General features: G+C 41.1%; 2 protein-coding genes across 5 annotated transcripts in view; one reads left to right on the plus strand and one right to left on the minus strand.

The window, feature by feature from the left end:
• The window catches only part of RBBP4 (RB binding protein 4, chromatin remodeling factor), a 36,385-nt gene extending 33,227 nt beyond the window's left edge, over positions 1 to 3,158 (minus strand). The window contains exons 1-2 of one of the 2 annotated variants that reach the window (XM_068268858.1): positions 2,834 to 3,158; positions 2,423 to 2,570 (exon numbers count right to left, since the gene is read on the minus strand). In XM_068268858.1, coding sequence (XP_068124959.1) covers positions 2,423 to 2,570; positions 2,834 to 2,849 — 164 coding nt within the window. In that variant the 5' untranslated portion in view covers positions 2,850 to 3,158. The remainder of the gene's footprint in view (positions 1 to 2,422; positions 2,571 to 2,833) is intronic. The other variant, XM_068268859.1, reaches the window with a different exon arrangement.
• ZBTB8OS (zinc finger and BTB domain containing 8 opposite strand) lies at positions 3,156 to 17,434 on the plus strand. Of its 3 annotated transcripts, XM_068268865.1 has the most exons (8): positions 3,156 to 3,444; positions 5,477 to 5,501; positions 7,054 to 7,175; positions 7,248 to 7,330; positions 7,411 to 7,463; positions 9,262 to 9,298; positions 14,679 to 14,727; positions 16,439 to 16,524. In XM_068268865.1, the coding sequence occupies exons 1-7, from the start codon at positions 3,354 to 3,356 to the stop codon at positions 14,688 to 14,690; spliced, it is 423 nt and encodes a 140-aa protein (XP_068124966.1). In that variant the 5' UTR covers positions 3,156 to 3,353; the 3' UTR covers positions 14,691 to 14,727; positions 16,439 to 16,524. The 3 variants fall into 3 exon arrangements, with proteins under 3 accessions (XP_068124966.1, XP_068124964.1, XP_068124965.1); XM_068268863.1 differs by lacking the exon at positions 14,679 to 14,727 and having other exon boundaries at positions 3,161 to 3,444; positions 16,439 to 17,434; XM_068268864.1 differs by lacking the exons at positions 3,156 to 3,444; positions 14,679 to 14,727 and adding an exon at positions 3,477 to 3,820 and having other exon boundaries at positions 16,439 to 17,434.
• The last annotated feature ends 440 nt before the right edge of the window (positions 17,435 to 17,874 follow it).

The following is a 17,874-nucleotide window of genomic DNA, read 5'->3' on the forward strand; positions in this document are numbered from 1 at the left end:
TCAAATAGAATGCATTTTTAATTTGCTATAGAGCTGCACTGGGTGTTAAAAATGATGCTCGGTTCACTTTAAAGAGGAGCTGTCAGCCATACTATCTCAGAAGACCCCCACATATATAAGTAGATAAAGACTTGCTCTACTTCATAACATATGTATTGCACTGTCCACATTTTGATTTTTCTACAGTAAAAAGAGAGAATCCTTAGCATTTCCCATATTAACTGTGGTTATTTTGAAGCCAATTCTGATGTAATTTCCTCCCTTACTCTCCTCTGCCTGATTTGCCCACCCTTCACTATAGAAAGTGCACTGTCTCAGCATGTGAAATATTGGCCAGAGAGGAACAGTGGTGTGGAAGGGAAAAACAGGAGGGGGAAGGTGCTTCAGCCAATCAGGCTGCATTAGTTAAGTCTGAGGGGAAATGGAGCAGCAAAAAGGACAACTCAGCATGCCCTGCAACTTCCTTTTTGTCTACCAAATAAGAGTCAGATAAACTGGGGAATGATCATTTATCAACAAGAAAAGTAATAGTGATTTTAAATTTTGGATTGCCTGGTTAGCATCCCTATTACTTGTTTACCAGATAAAAATAAAGAATTGATTTTTGATTTTGTGCCCGACAGTTACACTTTAATTTGATGGATGGCTTTTTTGAGCAATAGTTTAAGTCCCCTAGATTCAGACTGCACATTGAATCATTACTCTATGGAATTACTGAAAAGTTAGACAAGCAGATTTTGCTTAAACCATCAGGCATTTACTAGTAAAATAAGGGCTACATACCCGGGGCTTCGTCCAGCCCCAAGCTCCCAGCATGTCCCTCGCCGCAGCCATTCGCAGCCTCTGCCTCCTGGTCCGCAGTGATGAGGTCGGCCTGTACTGCGCCTGCACGAGCAGCGCTATCACCGCCTCGTGGACAGGAGCGTACTGCGCAGAACTACTGCGCAGGCACAGTACGCTCCGGCCCACATGGCGGTGATTGACAGTGCTGCTCGCGCAGGCGCAGTACAGGTCGGACTGGCGTCATCACCGCGGACCGGGAGGCAGAGGCGGCAAACGGCTGCGGGGAGAGCTGCAGCGAGGGACACGCTGGGAGCTTGGGGCTGGACGAAGCCCCGGGTAAGTAGTTCTTATTTTACTAGTAAATGCCTGATAACTCCTTTAAGTACCTGCTGATCAGAGCTTATCATTATATTGTTTTGTTTATAATGCTAAAGTACATCCCAGACTTCCATAAAGAGATTGAAAGCAGGCAGCTTGAAAACACATTAAAGGACCACTGTAGTGAGAGGGATGTGGAGGCGGACATATTTATTTCCTTTTAAGCAATACCAGCTACCTGGCTATCCTGCTGATCCTCTGCCTCTGATACATTTAGCCATAAACCCTGAACAAGCATGCAGCAGATCAGGTGTTTCTAACATTATTGTCAGATCAGACAAGATTAGCTGCATGCTTGTTTCTGGTGTTGCTCAAACACTACTGCAGCCAAACAGATCAGCAGGGCTGCTAGGCAACTGGTGTTGCTTAAAAGGAAATAACATATGGCAGACTCCATATCCCTCTCACTACAGTTGTCCTTTAACAACAGGTGATAAAGCAAATTAAAAGGTATTGGGATATCTGAGTGGGATCATACAAGTGGTACTGAAGCTCAAAAGAAGAAGAGACAATCCTTTCAAAAAAAAAAACGCTTTCACAAGTCACTAGGCGCTAGTATGGTTGAGGTGAGCCAGTGTGTAAGTCCATAGGGAAAAGTTCTCCAATCACAGCAACACCTACAAATTAATGGATTCAAACTGCTGGAATAGTGTGGGTGTATTATTACTACAACCTATCTGAAACTTAGCAGTCAAAAAGGGTGCTATCCACCCAATCAGATTAGTGAAATTTCCCTATGTACTGTCTCATTAGGGTTCATTCTCACTTGGGGCAATTAGCGGGTGATTCCAGCTAATCGCAGAAGCACTAGCACAATACAAACATAATGGCAGTGAGCTCACTGCCACCGATCGCAGGCAATTCGCGATTAGCAGCAATCACAAAACTCGTTGCTTGCAGCATTTTTCCATAATTCTGGAGCAATCACAATAGAGTGCTTAAAAAAAAAATGCTGATCGCAGTAAAATCACCTAGACAAAACACTAGCGTGAAAGGGCCCTTAGGGTCACCTCAATCATACTAGCACCAATCATTATACAGTGAAAGAAAAACACGGGTTATCAGAATATAGAAACAAGCTTTCAATTTGATTTAAAATTTGAATTTTCACTTCAGGGTCTGCTTACTCCAGTAACTGCGGTTCCAAAATAAATAGATCAATTTTAATATTCCTCTAGTCGCACAACATACATATAAAGTATACAATCTTGACAACATTTCTGAAACATCAATGCAAACTTTTCAAAAGTGGTATATTGACCTGGTGACATCTGGCAGCCACTGTGCTGTTAGGCTGGGCCACTCCAGGGCATGTGTCATGACCAAATCATAGAGAAAGGGGGTGTTCTTCTTCCAGATCTTGTACTCCTCGTTGATAACCCGTTCCTCCACAGCATCATCGAACGCAGCTGCACAACAGGAGAGAGAAAATAAAGAAAATACATTACTAGCTCACTATCAGTTATGAAACGTATGAAGGGAGAAGACATGTGGCACTTATAAAGTAATTCAACATCTCGGTATACTGACAGCCTCCTCCTAGTAGTACCACCTTGAATACCTCACCAAACTCGTAATAACAAGGGTTGGAATGAGCTTGGCAGCACAGCAGGGAGTTCCGCTGCAGCCAGCATCTCCGCACATGAGCCCTGAACTTTCTGCACTCACTCACCCTCCTTGTCCGCCATAGTGCCCTGAGACAGAGGCTTCCTCGTCTCTTCCGGTTACGGTGGCTGGGTGTGTGGGCTCCGGCTAACCGTCACGCTTCTCAGGCCAGCTCCTCCCCGGTGTCCCCGGTGTTCCGGCCTGCTCCTCCTGCTATTGTTTCCCGCCTCCCCCGTGTCTCAGAGTCGCGCACCTTCGCGCCAAGCCAGACCAATCGTAGTGACAAGAAAGTCATGGCTTCAGCAAATGGAGAAGCTCCGCGTCACGAAGGGGGCCGTCTCTCCCTTCGGATTAGGTGTACAGGGCAGTGGGCGGAGCCTGATGTTGCCATGACATTTCAAGAATAAGATGGGGAATGAAGAGCTGCATACCATACAGTGACCGGCAGAACAGTACACGAGGGGAGGAGGAGGGAGAGCAGCTCAGCTGGAGCCGGACAGCACAGCAAAGCAACCAATGAGACTCCTCATTCCATTTCTCAGTGACCGATATGGAATCTGATTGGTTGCTAAGAGTAGTCGCTGCATATGTGCTCATGCTTATTGCTCAGTTGTTGTCCCCCTTCGAGTTGTGGAATCTGCTGGTCAGCTCAGTTGTTGCAGCACAACCATGCTTTATGTATGTCACTAAATGAGTTTATTATACATTTATATAAAATATTTGATCAGCATCCAATCCACAGTTCACACATATGCAGAAAGTATTGTGCTCAGTAGACTGACAACGAAGAAGAGGGTCTGCTGACAAATACTGTAGGAATGCACAGCACAGTGATGTCTCATACGGGAACATGAAGTAACAACCAGGCACGGGGCACAGGCCGGATATCCGATCAGTATGTGGGAGGTAGCGTTGTAGACTAGACACGCGGAAGTAGTGTGTCAGTGGAGAGAATTCTGGAGCTACAGAGAAATGGATGAGCGTTATTATACAATCACAGAGGAGCAGGCAGCTGTGAAGGCCAAGTACCCGGCTGTCAACAAGAAATATGAGTGTGTGTATCAGTACTGCACGTGTTTGGGAGAAGTAGACACCTTATAGGGAATTGTGTACTTTTTAAAGTAACCTGAATTTACAGGGTTTGGCTTCAGTAGTTGAGTCACACCTTCAGATAACATATAATGATAATCTGTGTATTCATCTGGGGCAGTAAATCAGGAAATATTCTGGTATAATATGGTAATTTTTTCTCTTATATGCTTGTATTGGGAACAAATTCTATATAAGAAATGATAAATGTATTGGGATTTCACACTTATGTTATGAAATATATACCTAAAGAAAGTCTTTCCTGCTGAATATAGATATAGAGATAAGATAGCTTTTGAATCTCTTTCATTGTATTGCACAGGGAGGACAGGTGGCTCCTCCTCTAGAGCTTGATGGTCTTGTACAGTGTAAGCAAAAACAAGCTAATAAGATTTTTTTTAAGGAGGGCCCCCTAATGAGACCTCTGATCCACGGGTCCTAGTGCAGTCGCAACCTCTGCAACCCCTATTTATTTATATCCACCGGTATATCGGCATTTCTGGAGGGGGAGGTGGGATAGGGTTGAGTGCATCCTCCACTGTTAGCTTCAGGCAGCAAACAGTCTAGAACTGGCCCTGGTTTTTCTCTGTTTAATTCGTTCAGTAGAACTGGTAGCAAGGAATTAAGGCTAACGGAAAAGAACCAGAATTAATTTTGTCCTGCAAATGTAATTGATGATATGGTATACTGTATGTCTGCATAATTATATTTTAATGGTTTTCATACAACCATGGAGAAATTAACTTTCTTGAGCTGTAGTTATGATAGGATAAAAGTCTCAATGAGTTATCCACATTCAGAAGTTTGAAGCCTCTCTACAATGTGGAAATGTAAATTGAAGGACTGTACTGATTGGGTCTTCTGCTCTCACTTGCTGCATAATTATTGCAGCTGTGTGACTCAAAAGCAATTGATACCAAAAGATCAATGTGACGGCCAGACAACTGGAGTTTTTAAATGGGAATTTTGAAAATGCAGCCTCCATATTCATCTCTGTTTCTTTGAAGTTGGGCTAACACATCCCTATGTAACAGCAGGCAAATCTCATGTGGAGCTAACCATAGAGTAGACGTGCATCATGCTGGTGCTATGTAAGAATGGCTACACATCATACAATTTTTTAAATATCTGTTCAATCACTTTTTCTGACTGATTGTAACATTTCAAAAATCTGACTGATGTACCACACACGTTACATTTTTCCTCAGTTATGATACAAATGATTGGAAACTCTGAGAAAATTGCTTGGGTGTATATAATAATAAATTGACAATCTACCACACACCATTCAATTTTCATAAAAATTGATCAGAAAAATCCACCATTCCCAATCAACTTTTGCCGAATAAAAATGGGAAATGTGATTGGATTTCTTGCTCGAATAAAAAAAAAACTTTAGATTTTTTGGGGGGAAATCCGATCTCTTTTTTTTTTTTTAATTTTTTTTTTTTTATTTTATCGAATTGCTGTAAAATTGGATAATTTTATTGTATTGTGTGTGGCCACCTTTAGCAGGGAATTTAACTTACTGACCGGATGAGGTTTCATGCGTATGCAGTCTGGTGTACAGTACTAAGAATTTTTACTATAACTAAGTGTCATATTCATTTTTATTTTTTAGATTTGGATCACACTGCAGATGTTCAGTATGTATATTCTTCTCCTTCACTATACATCCTTGTTATCATTTTAAGTTTTATTTGTTGTTAAATGTTGCGTGTTAAGGGAATACATAACAATCTTCAGTAAGGGCTTCCAGTTTTTAGTGTGTAAAAATAAACTCAGCTGCCATTCCCCTGCTGGGTCCAGTAAAGGCTTGTTCACACTTAAGAGCGATTTTTCTCTTTTTTTTTTTTTTGTAAGCACTGGCGATTTTAAAAATAGTCTTAAAAGCACTAGTGCAATGATGATCAATGTGAGCGTTCTCACATGAGCGATGCGCTTTCTATTGAATCGCAAACGTGGCTCCTGCATTTTTTTCTAGCGTTTGGGATTCAATAGAAAGTATAAGAAAATCGCGAAGAGCTTGAAAAAAGTGCTTTGAGTTGCGATTTCTCGAGCGCTTTTATGCAGGGCTGTGGAGTTGGAGTCGAGGCAATTTTGGGCACCCGGAGTCGTTGATTTCATAAACTGAGGAGTCGAAGTCGGATGATTTTTGTACAAAATCCACATCCCTGTTAAGTATTAGACTAAGGAGTCGGAGTCGGAGCCATTTTGGGTACCCGGAGTCGTGATTTCATAAACTGAGGAGTCGGAGTTGGAGTCAGAATTTCTTGTACCGACTCCACAGCCCTGCTGTTATGAGTAAATACATTGAATTTATTCATTTGCGGGTCAAAGATTTCACTTCCCGAGTGACGTCAGGAAGTGTAAAAAATCATTGCTCCACAAAAGCAGGGAACATCACTCAGCGCTTGTGATTGCACTTGCACTAGCGATTTGTAATGTGAACAAGGACTTATTGAGTCCTCTTTAAGTAGCTTGAAACACCAGGATATTTAGAGCTTTCTTCAGCCACGCAGAGCCTACTGAAGACAAGCACCCTGTGATATTATAGCTCAGTTAGCAGGAGTAATGAAGGTGTTACATTATCTTCTTGCTGATGTGTCCACTACAGAATACTCTCAGGGTTGCCTTCCCCCTAGCGTCAAGAAATTAACAAATTATGGTCTGCTCTTTTTTCCCCTTCTTTCAGTTCATATTTTTATATGTCCGTTGTCATTTATTTGTTTATTTTGGTTGCTCTTTGTATATAAGATACCATAACAGTCTGGCATAACAATTGGAGCCTGTTCCCCCTACTCTTAATTGCCACTATATTTTGGTGCCAAGCAGAGCCTGATCATCCACAAGGCAACTTAAGCAGGTTCCTAGGGCCTGGTAATATTCTAGGGGCCTGGTTTACGTTAGCCCCCAACAAATCTTACCAAAAAAGCCAGAAGGCCATCGAGGGTAAGCCCACTTTTGTTGCTTGTGTAGGGCCCATTTTAGCTTAATCTATCTCTGGTATCAATTATGAAGTTTTATTTTAAACAAGATGGATTCTGAAGCCCAGTTCCAGGAATTGCTATTTAAGAATAATATTCAAGGTTATCAGCCTTGTCATTTTTTCTGGAGTTCATGGAAATGTACAGGAAAAATTGCCTTAGCCCAGAAATGACATTGTATGGTTGACCAAGAGATGATTGTTTGATGCAGGCTCCACGCATGGGGAGATACTTTGGAAGAAGCCTTTGAGCAATGTGCCATGGCAATGTTTGGCTACATGACTGATATAGAAACCGTTGAACCTATAGACACTGTGGAGGTGGAAATTGAAGGTGAGCAGGCAGCCGGACATACATGCACACACATTTTATTTATGACCTATTTAACCCTGCATTCTTTCTTAGGGAATGATATGCTTTCACTCCTATACAACTTTCTGGATGACTGGCTATATAAATTTAGTGCTGACCAGTACTTCATTCCACGGGTGAGATATTTTTTCATATTGTAAAACTCCTAATGGGATGTAGATTATCTTGATTATTAACGATTTTTGTCCTTATTTAGGAAGTGAAGGTCCTTCACATAGATCGCATGAATTTTAAAATCCGTTCTATCGGGTAAGATTTCCACAAGAGTGTACACAGAACATTTGGGGCCATATGCAATTCACTTTTTCATCTGAGTTTTCTCCTAGGAGATAATTTTTAATTTTCAATTTAAAATAACTTTCCAGCACTTTTCAACTAAAAAAGTACCCAAAAGAAGTTGAAAAAGTACTATCAAAATTATTATGAACATTTTCTTGCTTTCTGGTGGCTTAAAAGGCATTTTATTGGCAATTTTAAAAATGTCAACTTGGAGAAAACTAAGGAGGAAAAGTGAATTGCATGTGGCCCGTGGTGGTTTAATGGCATGTTGTTCTATAAAGGCAAGCTTTTCCAGGACTCAAGGACCCCTACCATGTTATAGTGGTAATATTGCCCTAAAGAAGTTCTCAAGGAAAGTATTAAAGAAAAGCCCTACTGTCTTCAAGGAAATGTTGCAAAAATATATTTTATGGTTGACAGGTTTTGGATTGGGATTCATTGTTGAGACCTCCTATCTCTAAGTCACAGCTCTAAGAACATTAAGGAATTGAGGACTCAAACTTGTCAGTAAAGATACTACCAGTATTATGAACACAATCATACTATCTCTCAGCACACTCTGCAGCACACATTGCACGATCGCTTGTGATTTCTGCACAGGTTACATTACTTTGGGACAAAAGCAAGTAAGATTATTATATGGGAAATACAAAGTAGGGAAACATGATTTTATTGTATCAAGGAGAATAGAGAGCATGCATCTTCCATTCAGTTTATTGCAAGTAAACATCAACAATTGTGAGTGAGGGACAAACGTGGGCCTAGCGACGGCCGTTTCGCGTCCTACAGGACACTTGGTCACGCTGCATTCCACTACGGTGTGACCAAGCGTCCAGTAGGACGCGAAACGGCTGTCGTTAGGCCCACGTTTGTCACGTCTCTCACTCCCACCTCCAAATGTAATCAGCCTGCACAAGAAACTACAATCAAGGTAGATATATATGGATTGTATCATTCACTTTACCACAATTGTTGATGTTTACTTGCAATAAACCGAATGGTTTGGATGGAAGATGCACGCTCTCTTTTCTCCTTGATACCAGATTGCCTTGCTTCCTTCATATGTATTGTCAGCGGAGCACACATCCAATGTATGCAAGCAGTGGGAATGAGTGCAGCCTGTTGCATGATATTTAGCCACCAGTTATGACTTTCTCACAAACTGGACTATAACTTTTAAAGGGGAAGTGCCACACTATTCTTCTGAAATACACTAAAACACAATTTTATTGTAAGGTATGTCAGACTGTAATTTGGGCTGACTTCAAATGCTTTGTTAGAGTAGGCAAGAACAAGTTCCTCCAGCTGTGTCTTGTTTCCTGTCCCAGGACTGCCAGTTTTCGATGTAGAGCATGGAAGCCCCAGGGACATGAAGTAAAGGCAAACCTTATCCACTGACGGCAGTAGAAACCCCCAAAAGTTACTAATTCCTTTCCTTACTATGAGCTTTGAAGAATCGTATTTTATTTTTTTAAATTTTATTTAAATGGCAATGGGCATGATTCACAAAGCTTTTTCACTAGTTTTCACCTTATCTATGTTCTATTTTTAAGCTCCCAAAGAGCAAAAATATAATATAATTAAGATAATTAGAGTAATATTGAAATTAAGTTAAGTAGGAACAACTTACTTTGAGTGATTATTTTGCTTGTAAATGTGCTGAAAGGTTATTTTCATCAAATAGGTGATAAATAAGTCCTTTATGAGAAGTTTTGTTAATAAAGTCCATTGGGTTTTGTAAATATTAATTTTACTATATGTTTTACAGGTGGGGGGAGGAATTTAGTTTAGCCAAACATCCTCAGGTAAGCATCCTATTCCAATGTAAACGAAATCTGTAATACAAATTGCTTGATAGTCTTGTAAAATTGTAAATAAAGCAGCACTAAAGAACCACCACTGCAAATAGACACCTCACCTTTGAAGTGAAAATACTAATACATAATGAATATACGGTATGTATTTTGCTTTCAGAAAAATACTTTTTGTGCATTGTAATGCTAGGGCTACATGATCGAGATTATTTGAGATGGAGATCAAGAATAATCTTGATTGAAATCGAAGTTTTACACCAAGCCAAAATGTAAGTTTCTACTATTAGTTCTCCCTGCCTGTCCCAGTTCATGTACGACTGTAATTTTTCTACCACTGCGGATTCCCTAGTACAGTGGCATAATTGTCACTTTTGCCTTGCATCACTAGGGTCCAAAGTTCAGCTTTTGGCCATGTACACTCTCTGCATTAAGTTTACATGCTTTCCTCTTGGCAGTGGCTCTATTATATCATTACCCAAAGCAGGGGCATGGTATTCACTTTTACACTGTCTGCTCTTAAAGAGACTCTGAAGTCTCCCGAAAATGAGGTTTTTATTTTAAAAACCTCATTAACATTATTGCTTCTCCTAAAACGCAGCAGAACCGCGGCTGAAAACCCACTCAATCACCCCAAACTCACGGGGGTACATCAACAACAACAACAACAACAAATAACATTTGTAAAGCGCTTTTCTCCCGTGGGACTCAAAGCGCATAAGCATGGCTCCGACCATCGTGGTACAGAGGAAGAATTTTATAAATCTGGAAATGCCAGGCTAAACAGGTGGCTTTTTAGTCTGGATTTGAATAGCTCCAGGGATGGTGCTGTCTTTACTGGGTGTGGTAGGGAGTTCCAAAGAGTAGGGGCAGCATGACAGAAGGCTCTGTCTCCAGATTTTTTGAGGTGCACTCTGGGAGTGACCAAGTTTATAGAACTTGCTGATCTGAGGTTGTGAGAGGTGTGGTGCAGCTTCAGCAAGTCCTTCATGTATCCAGGGCCCAGATTGTGCAGGGATTTGAATGTCAGCAGTCCAATCTTGAAGAGTATTCTCCATTCTACTGGTAGCCAGTGCAGTGAGCGAAGGATCGGTGTAATGTGACAGTAGCGAGGCTGGTTTGTTAGCAATCTGGCAGCAGCATTCTGCACTAATTGCAGGCGACGCAGGTTCTTTTTGGGGAGGCCAGCATAAAGGGCATTGCAGTAGTCCAGCCGTGATGTGATGAAGGCGTGGACTAGGGTTGGAAGATCCTCTGGGGGAATCAGATGTTTAATCTTTGCAATGTTCTTCAGATGAAAGAAGGAGGATTTAACTACAGATGAAATTTGGTTTCTGAAACTCAATTCCCCATCGATTAGTACGCCAAGGCTGCGCACAAGGTTGGAGCTGTTTATGTCTGAATTCCCAATCCTGATTGGTGTTGCTTTAGGATAGAGCTGTTTTGATGGCGAGCACTGGCTTTGGAAAAACAGGACCTCAGTTTTGTCAGCATTCAGTTTCAACCAGTTATCATTCATCCATGCCTGAAGCTCAGCTAAGCAAGAGTTTATTTTTGGGGTAGGGTCTGTTCCACCAGGTTTGAAGGACAGGTATAGCTGTGTGTCATCGGCGTAGCAGTGGTACATCAGGCCATGTCGTTGGATAAGTGTACCGAGTGGCAACATGTAGATTGCAAACAGCAGAGGGGATAGGATTGATCCTTGTGGCACTCCGAATTGTAGAGGTGCAGGTTTGGACATTATAGGTCCTAGGGATACTCTCTGTGTTCTGTCAGTCAGGAATGATCTGAACCACTGGAGGACTGATCCACTGATGCCACAGTACTCCTGCAGTCTGTTAAGCAGGCTCCTTCCGCATAGAGGCAGCGCAGCTCTGCCTATATGCGCGTCAATCAGTCCGGATCGCCGCCTCTCCCCCGCCCCTCTCAGTCTACCTTCACTGAGAGGGGCAGGGGAGAGGCAGAGATATGCGCTGATTTACGCACATAGAGGCGGCAGTAAAATCCATGACCAAGAAAGTCGTGGATTTAGCCTGCCGAGTAAGGGGTGAGTTTGGGGTGATTGAGGGGGTTTTCAGCCGCGGTTCTGCAGCATTTTAAGAGGGACAATAATGTTAATGAGGTTTTTAAAATAAAAACCTCATTTTCTGCAGACTTCAGAGTCTCTTTAATAAATAAAGTCCAATTATATTAGATCTTCTGACACTTTTACACTTAGGCCACATACACACATCAGACCATAGTCTTTTGAAAATGAAAGATCACAGACCAATCTTACCACCCTTCTATGTAGTATGAGAGCCATACCTACACAGTCTTTTCTATGGAGCTGATCTCCCCATCTGAAAAAAATCTTTGCAAGATGCTGCACACACAGATGCTGTACAGACACAAAAGATCAGTATCTGCAAAAGATCTGTTCCTGCCAAAGATCCGTTCCTGCAAATTGCATTCATAGTCTATGAGATCTGCAGATCATCATACACACCTTGTTTAACTGACATTCATCTGCAGATCAGACAATCATCTGCAGATCTGAAAATCCATCCTGGTGGATCTGATCTGCAGATGAATGTCTGCTAAACAAGGTGTGTATGATGATCTGCAGATATCATAGACTATGAATGCATTTTGCAGGAACGGATCTTTTGGAGGAACAGAGCTTTTGCAGATATTGATCTTTTGAATGTCTACAGCATCTTTGTGTGCAGCATCTTGCAGAGATTTCTGTCTGATGGGGAGTTCAGCTCCATAGAATAGACTGTGTAGGTATGGCTCTCATAATACATGGTAGGGGGTAAAATTGGTCTGTGATCTTTCATTTTCCAAAGACTATGGTCTGATGTGTGTATGAGCCTTTAGTCTTAAAACAGGCCCATAGGCATTCATTGGAGTCAGTTTTTCTGCATCCAGAATCCACGTGTAGTGGAAACTGGCACTAAGGCTATCATTCATAAAGCATTTCCGCATGCGGAAATGCTTAAAACCGCTGACTTTACCTACCACTCGGCAAAGTCAGCATTCATAAAGCCTCTTTCCACATGGAAAAATGACACTACCGAGCAGAGTGATAAATCACCGCCTTGTGCGGTGATTATCGGTACAAATGTAGCAAAATGTTCATTCATAAAGATCACCGCAAGCGGTGTGAGGTCGGGTAGTTCCGCTCCCTCTGATGTGGCGATATCAATGTAAATGAATGGAGACACACAGACCTCCCAGGCAGCTGCAGCAGAGCAGAACACGGAGAAATGTATCAACTCGGCAGCTTCCGTGTCTCTGCAAGCCTACCGCCTGTCTACCGCCAGCTTAGCTCGGGGAATCTCCGCACTGCTTCCGCACACGGATACATCTTTATGAATGCCCACCCAGAAGTCTAAAAATCCGCCAGCTGTGTTTTCCCGCACTGATTCTCTTTACCGACAGCCTGTTCATGAATGATAGCCTAAGTGTGAGTTTATTACTCCCTCTAGAACATGATTGACAGAGTTTTTATAGCCAGTTAAATGCTCCAGTTTTGTAATTGGATCTTTGCTGAGGAAGCAGATATTGATCTAGGAAGTGCATTGTTAGGAGCCTTGTTAGGACCCTTTTCCATTACATGTGCCGCGGGTGACCTGAAACCAATGCACGGCAATGGAACATTTTCCATTGTGTGTGGAGCAATCTGAGAATCTGCAGCATGCTGTAGTTTCTCGCACAGCCGCATCCGCCCTCCGTCCCCACCAAACACTTCCGCATCTGCCGATGCAGAAGTGACGCAAATGGCAGCGGAAGTGATGCGATGCGGCGAGGTAGCCTCATCTGCATCGCTAGTCAATGGAAAAGGTCCCTTAATCTAGTATAGGTAATTGCTTGGCATTTAACCTAGGGTAAGTGGTGCCTCAGTAGACACAGTTAAAATGGAGAATCCTAAGAAGGATTTTCTCTTTTTTCACTATAGAAAAAACACTAAAATCAAAAAGTGGACAGTGCAATACATATGTTATGTAAGTAGAGCAAGTATTTATATATTTATATACTTTTTTTTCTGAGATACTATGGCTGACAGCTCCTCTTTAAAGGGACTTACAGTGTTGCAGCGGTTTAAAAGGCGCATCAGGGGCCTGCCGGCAAGTCCTCCCTCCTCTCTTACGCTTGGCCAGAGCTGCGGTGAGTCTGACGTCACGACGCGTTTCGGCGTTTAACCACGCCTTCGTCAGGTGACGCGACGGCGAGGATGGCTAAAATTTATATTCTCGATGGGAGAGGATGGATGGGGGGCGTGGCCGGGGAATCCCTGCTGCCCCCCTGATGGAGAGCAACATTAGCTCAAATACATGATTAGATACATAGAATCAAATTTAAAATAAAATCTTAGTGAACGTTCGGCTAGGAGCGCAAGGGTATTAAATCAATAGTGTGCCAGAGAGAACGAGGATTCGTCGGCAACATGTTACAAACACTTGCATTGTGAAACTGCATAGATACAAACATTTGCAGATTACATATATTTGCATTCATTAGGTTAATTAATCATTCACCAACTCTCAGAATGGATATTGATATGTGCAAATTGCATGAGTGGTGAGGTTTGAGAGTGCCTGTCAGATTATTAGCTACAAAATTCGATCTGAATATAGTGGATGATGCATAGATGGAAATTAATATAAAAAAAAAGCTAAAATTATTCAGGGACTTGTGTATGTATATATACACACCATGGAACAGTTTTTATATGTAAAAAAGATAAATAAAATTCATATATATTAAATACAGCTAGAGTAAATTTAATTTTGTTTCTATTTATAATAATTAAATAAATTAATTAATCAACTTCTCTAGTTCCTATACCTGTTCCAATGTGGTCTGTCTTACTGCAGCCTTTCCTAGTTGCACAGTGGCTGTATTATCTCTATTATTTAATCTCATCTTCTTTCCCCTGACGGCTTTGTCGGGCTCAGGCAGGAATGTGCTGCTCTGCTTGTGATAGGATAGAAGTTATACACACCCTGCAGCTCTGTGTGAGTCACAGACTGAGCTCCTCTCAGCCTATCACAAGCTAGTTAGCAGCCATGTCTTTTGTTTGTAAAAACTGCCTAAAACTGGCAATTACAAACCAGGATTGCAGCAGGGAGTGGCAGAAACAGCACAGAGGGGCCCAGGAGCTAGCAGCTACTGATTGGGATAAAGTTCAATTCTTGGTTGGAGTTTCTCTTTAAGGTAATAACTGACCCATAAAATAATGGCTACTGAATGTATCATATGCTGCCAGTGCTACCCACTACAGATATTAGCATCAGTGAAACAAACTCTCAACTCTGCCCATGTATGTCAATTACTGGTACAGCAAAGCGGTTTTATCTTTCATTCTGTTTGTCATCTACATCTATAGACCGCAGAATAACTCCATAAAGGATCATGGAAATTGGCAATTTTTGAAGGTTAATGATTTATTTTTATAGCCCTAATAGTGGTTTCATTCATACTATGATAGGGCTAGTGCACACAAAGAGCACTTCTGAGCGCTTTTAAAAACGCCAGCGGTTTGAAAAGCGCTTGGCTAATGTTTTTGAATGGGATGGTTCACACCAGAGCTATGTGATTTTCTCCCAAACGCAAAAACGGGTCCTGCAGCATTTCTGCTGATTCATGAGGTGATTCAGCCTCAATGATAAGTATAGGAAAGTGGAAGATCGCTCTGAAAAACCCTAGATCAGAGCGATTTTCCAAGCGTTTTTGGTACAGAAACTGTTCAGTAACAGCTCTACTGTAACAAAAAAATAAATAAAAACACTACACAAAAACGCTCCAAAAATCACTAAGCGCATGCCTAGAATCACTTACAAAAATCACTTCAAAAAGTGCTGAGCTTTTGCGATTACGCTAGCGCTTTTTGGTGTGCACTGGCCCATACTCTGTTCATATAATGCAGAAGGTTTAGGCTGCTTTCACAGTTGGACGTTGTGGTCTGACGTTACAGCAGCCTGTAACGCAGACCAACTCACAGCAATGACAAATCGATGGGCTGTTCACAGTGCCCACGTTGCGTTAGAGTATAACGCTGCACGCTAAATGAAAGTGCAGCATGCTGTGCGTTATACTCTTATTTTGCCGCGTTAGACTGTTTACACATGCGCAGTAATGTATTTTTATTTTTTTTTTATTTGACGCATGCGGCATTTTTGTTCTATCAGTATAGAACGAAAACGGCGCACCAAGAGACTCATAACGCGGCTCTATGTAGCGTCCACCCACCATCACCACCATGCGTTGCGTTAGGGGCACGTTTTGCCACCTTAACTTCCCCTGCAATGCAACGTCCCACTGTGTAAGAGCCCTTAAGAAGGATTTTACTATATTACCTTTTGACAATTGCCTCATTGAAAATCACTGTATTGCAAGCACAGCAAATACTCGAGGAATACTCCCCTGATTTCAAGAGAATGTGTGAACTGATTTAAATGAGCGTTGTTTGGTACTATTACTATGATCTGATATATATTTATCTGTACAGAAACTCTCACTTAGGCCTCTTGCACACTACATGCGATTCCTTTTTTTTTTTTTTTTTCTGATCCGATTTTTGATTCCAATTAAAAACGTACTGCATACTGGGTTGTTGTTTTTTTTGTTTTTTTTCTGAATCAAAAATCGGACATGTAAAAAAATCAGAATCGCATGTAGTGTGCAAGAGGCCTTAAAGGGACCCTGAAGTGAGGGATATGGAGGCTGACTTAATTAGTTTTAAACAATGCACGTTGCCTGGATGCCTTGCGGATCCTCTGCCTCTAATAATTGTAGCCATAGATCTTGAACAAGCAAGCAGATGAGGTAGTCTGAATGGATTACCTGCATGCTTGTTTCAGGTGTGTAATTCAGACAATACTGAAGCCAAAGAGATCAGCAGGACAGCCAGGCAACTGGTATTGTTTAAAAGCAAATCTACCTTTTACTTCAAGTGTCCTTTTAAATCTATTTAATTCCAGACAGTAGCACTTCAAATTATGGAAACGTGCACAGGCTATTGATAATTTATGGAAAATACGGTGGAAATTATCCAGTAAATGCAATTTGTTTTAAGAAAAATACAAATTATGTATTTGAATTAAAACCCAACCTGCGTTCACATTCTGTATCTTGCTCTTTTGACAGGGCACAGAGGTAAAAGCCATTACATACTCTGCCATGCAGATCTGTGAAGATGAGAAGCCTGAAGTGTTTGTCATCATTGACATCTGATGTGTTCAGCAATGCCACTGACTCTTTCACACAGCTCTGGTTTAAAGCAGACCTAAACTACGTGCCAGTGAAATGCTAAAATACCTTACTCCCCCTGGTGTGGCTGTACTCAGGTGTACAGTATTTTAGTAGCACAGTATTTATTAAAAGGAAAAAAAAAAAAAAGGAAACCGCGAGTTTTAAATAGCACCTTAGTAAGAGAGCTTTTTGGTCTCTTTCAGCCCCTTACACACTCCTAGGAGTTGTAGTTCACCATGAGCTTGCAGGGTACTTAAAAAAAATAAAATAAACGGAGTGGTTAGGCTGTAGCTCAAGTGTCCTTTCATTTTTCTTTTTTTTTATATAAGGGTTTAGGTCTGCTTCAATAAGGGAAAATATTAGTTTACAAATATGTATATAAATCTAACCTTACTGCACTGAGTAATGAAAATATTTTATTCCAAATCAAGAGCCGTTTTTTCACTACACCCAATTTTTTCAAGAGCAAAATGCAAGTAGGATATCAACAAAATAATGAAAATCACAAAAACCCTTTTATACAAGTGCAATGTGATTTTTGCCTGATCGCAAAAGCCCTGCATGCTGCATTTTCTTCTTGTGTTCCTAGCATCCAGTGAAAATTGCTATGTAAAATCGCAATGAACATTTCAAAATCATGATTACAATTTGTAGTGGAAAACTGCTCTAAAGTTATTTTGTAGATAAGGTGAGAAAAAACACAGTAGACACATTAACTGAATCTGTGTTTGTAGGGAAGGCTAAGAGAACACTAGGCACAGCGGAAAACCCGGAGTTTTCTGCATTGTGCGTCTAATTTGTGGGTGTGTGTTTTTTTTATGCATTTGCAAAGAAAATACAGTATCATATTTATTTAATAAAAACGCAGTCCTCTGCATCGACATTGAAAAACATTGTGTGTGTTTTACATGCTTTTGAGAAATATGCGGCAAGTTGTACACTTTGAAAAACGTACATTGTAAAATGCACATGTGCGTTTTTCATGCCATCGATTTTCATTATGTTAAAAAACGCTACTGTTTTCAGCAGTGCTAGCAATTCTGCCTAGTGTGCCACTAGATTGAAAGAAATACCAGTAATGCTGCAACTTTTGTACTTGACTCTAAATTTGTTTGGGATATGTGTTAAGAGGAACTGTAGCAAAAATAACAAAATTGCTTATTTTTTTTAGAATATTCACTTATAAATTATTTAGTCAGTGTTTGCCCATTGTAAAGTCTTTCCTCTGCCTACATTCTGGAATTTATCACTGGTGGTGACATCATTAGTCCTGCCAGGTGGTCTGTACGGAATGTTCATTACTGAAAGTTCTATGCACAGAGGGAGATACT

The sequence above is a fragment of the Hyperolius riggenbachi genome, chromosome 2 (assembly GCF_040937935.1).
Source record: "Hyperolius riggenbachi isolate aHypRig1 chromosome 2, aHypRig1.pri, whole genome shotgun sequence".
NCBI lineage: Eukaryota > Metazoa > Chordata > Amphibia > Anura > Hyperoliidae > Hyperolius > Hyperolius riggenbachi.

Coding starts and splice junctions, on each gene's coding strand:
- ZBTB8OS (XM_068268863.1), top strand. CDS start 3,354: ATGTGCTCATGCTTATTGCTCAGTTGTTGTCCCCCTTCGAGTTGTGGA. Junction 5,502..7,053: donor GATCACACTGCAGATGTTCA/GTATGTATATTC, acceptor TGTTTGATGCAG/GCTCCACGCATGGGGAGATA. Junction 7,176..7,247: donor TGTGGAGGTGGAAATTGAAG/GTGAGCAGGCAG, acceptor ATTCTTTCTTAG/GGAATGATATGCTTTCACTC.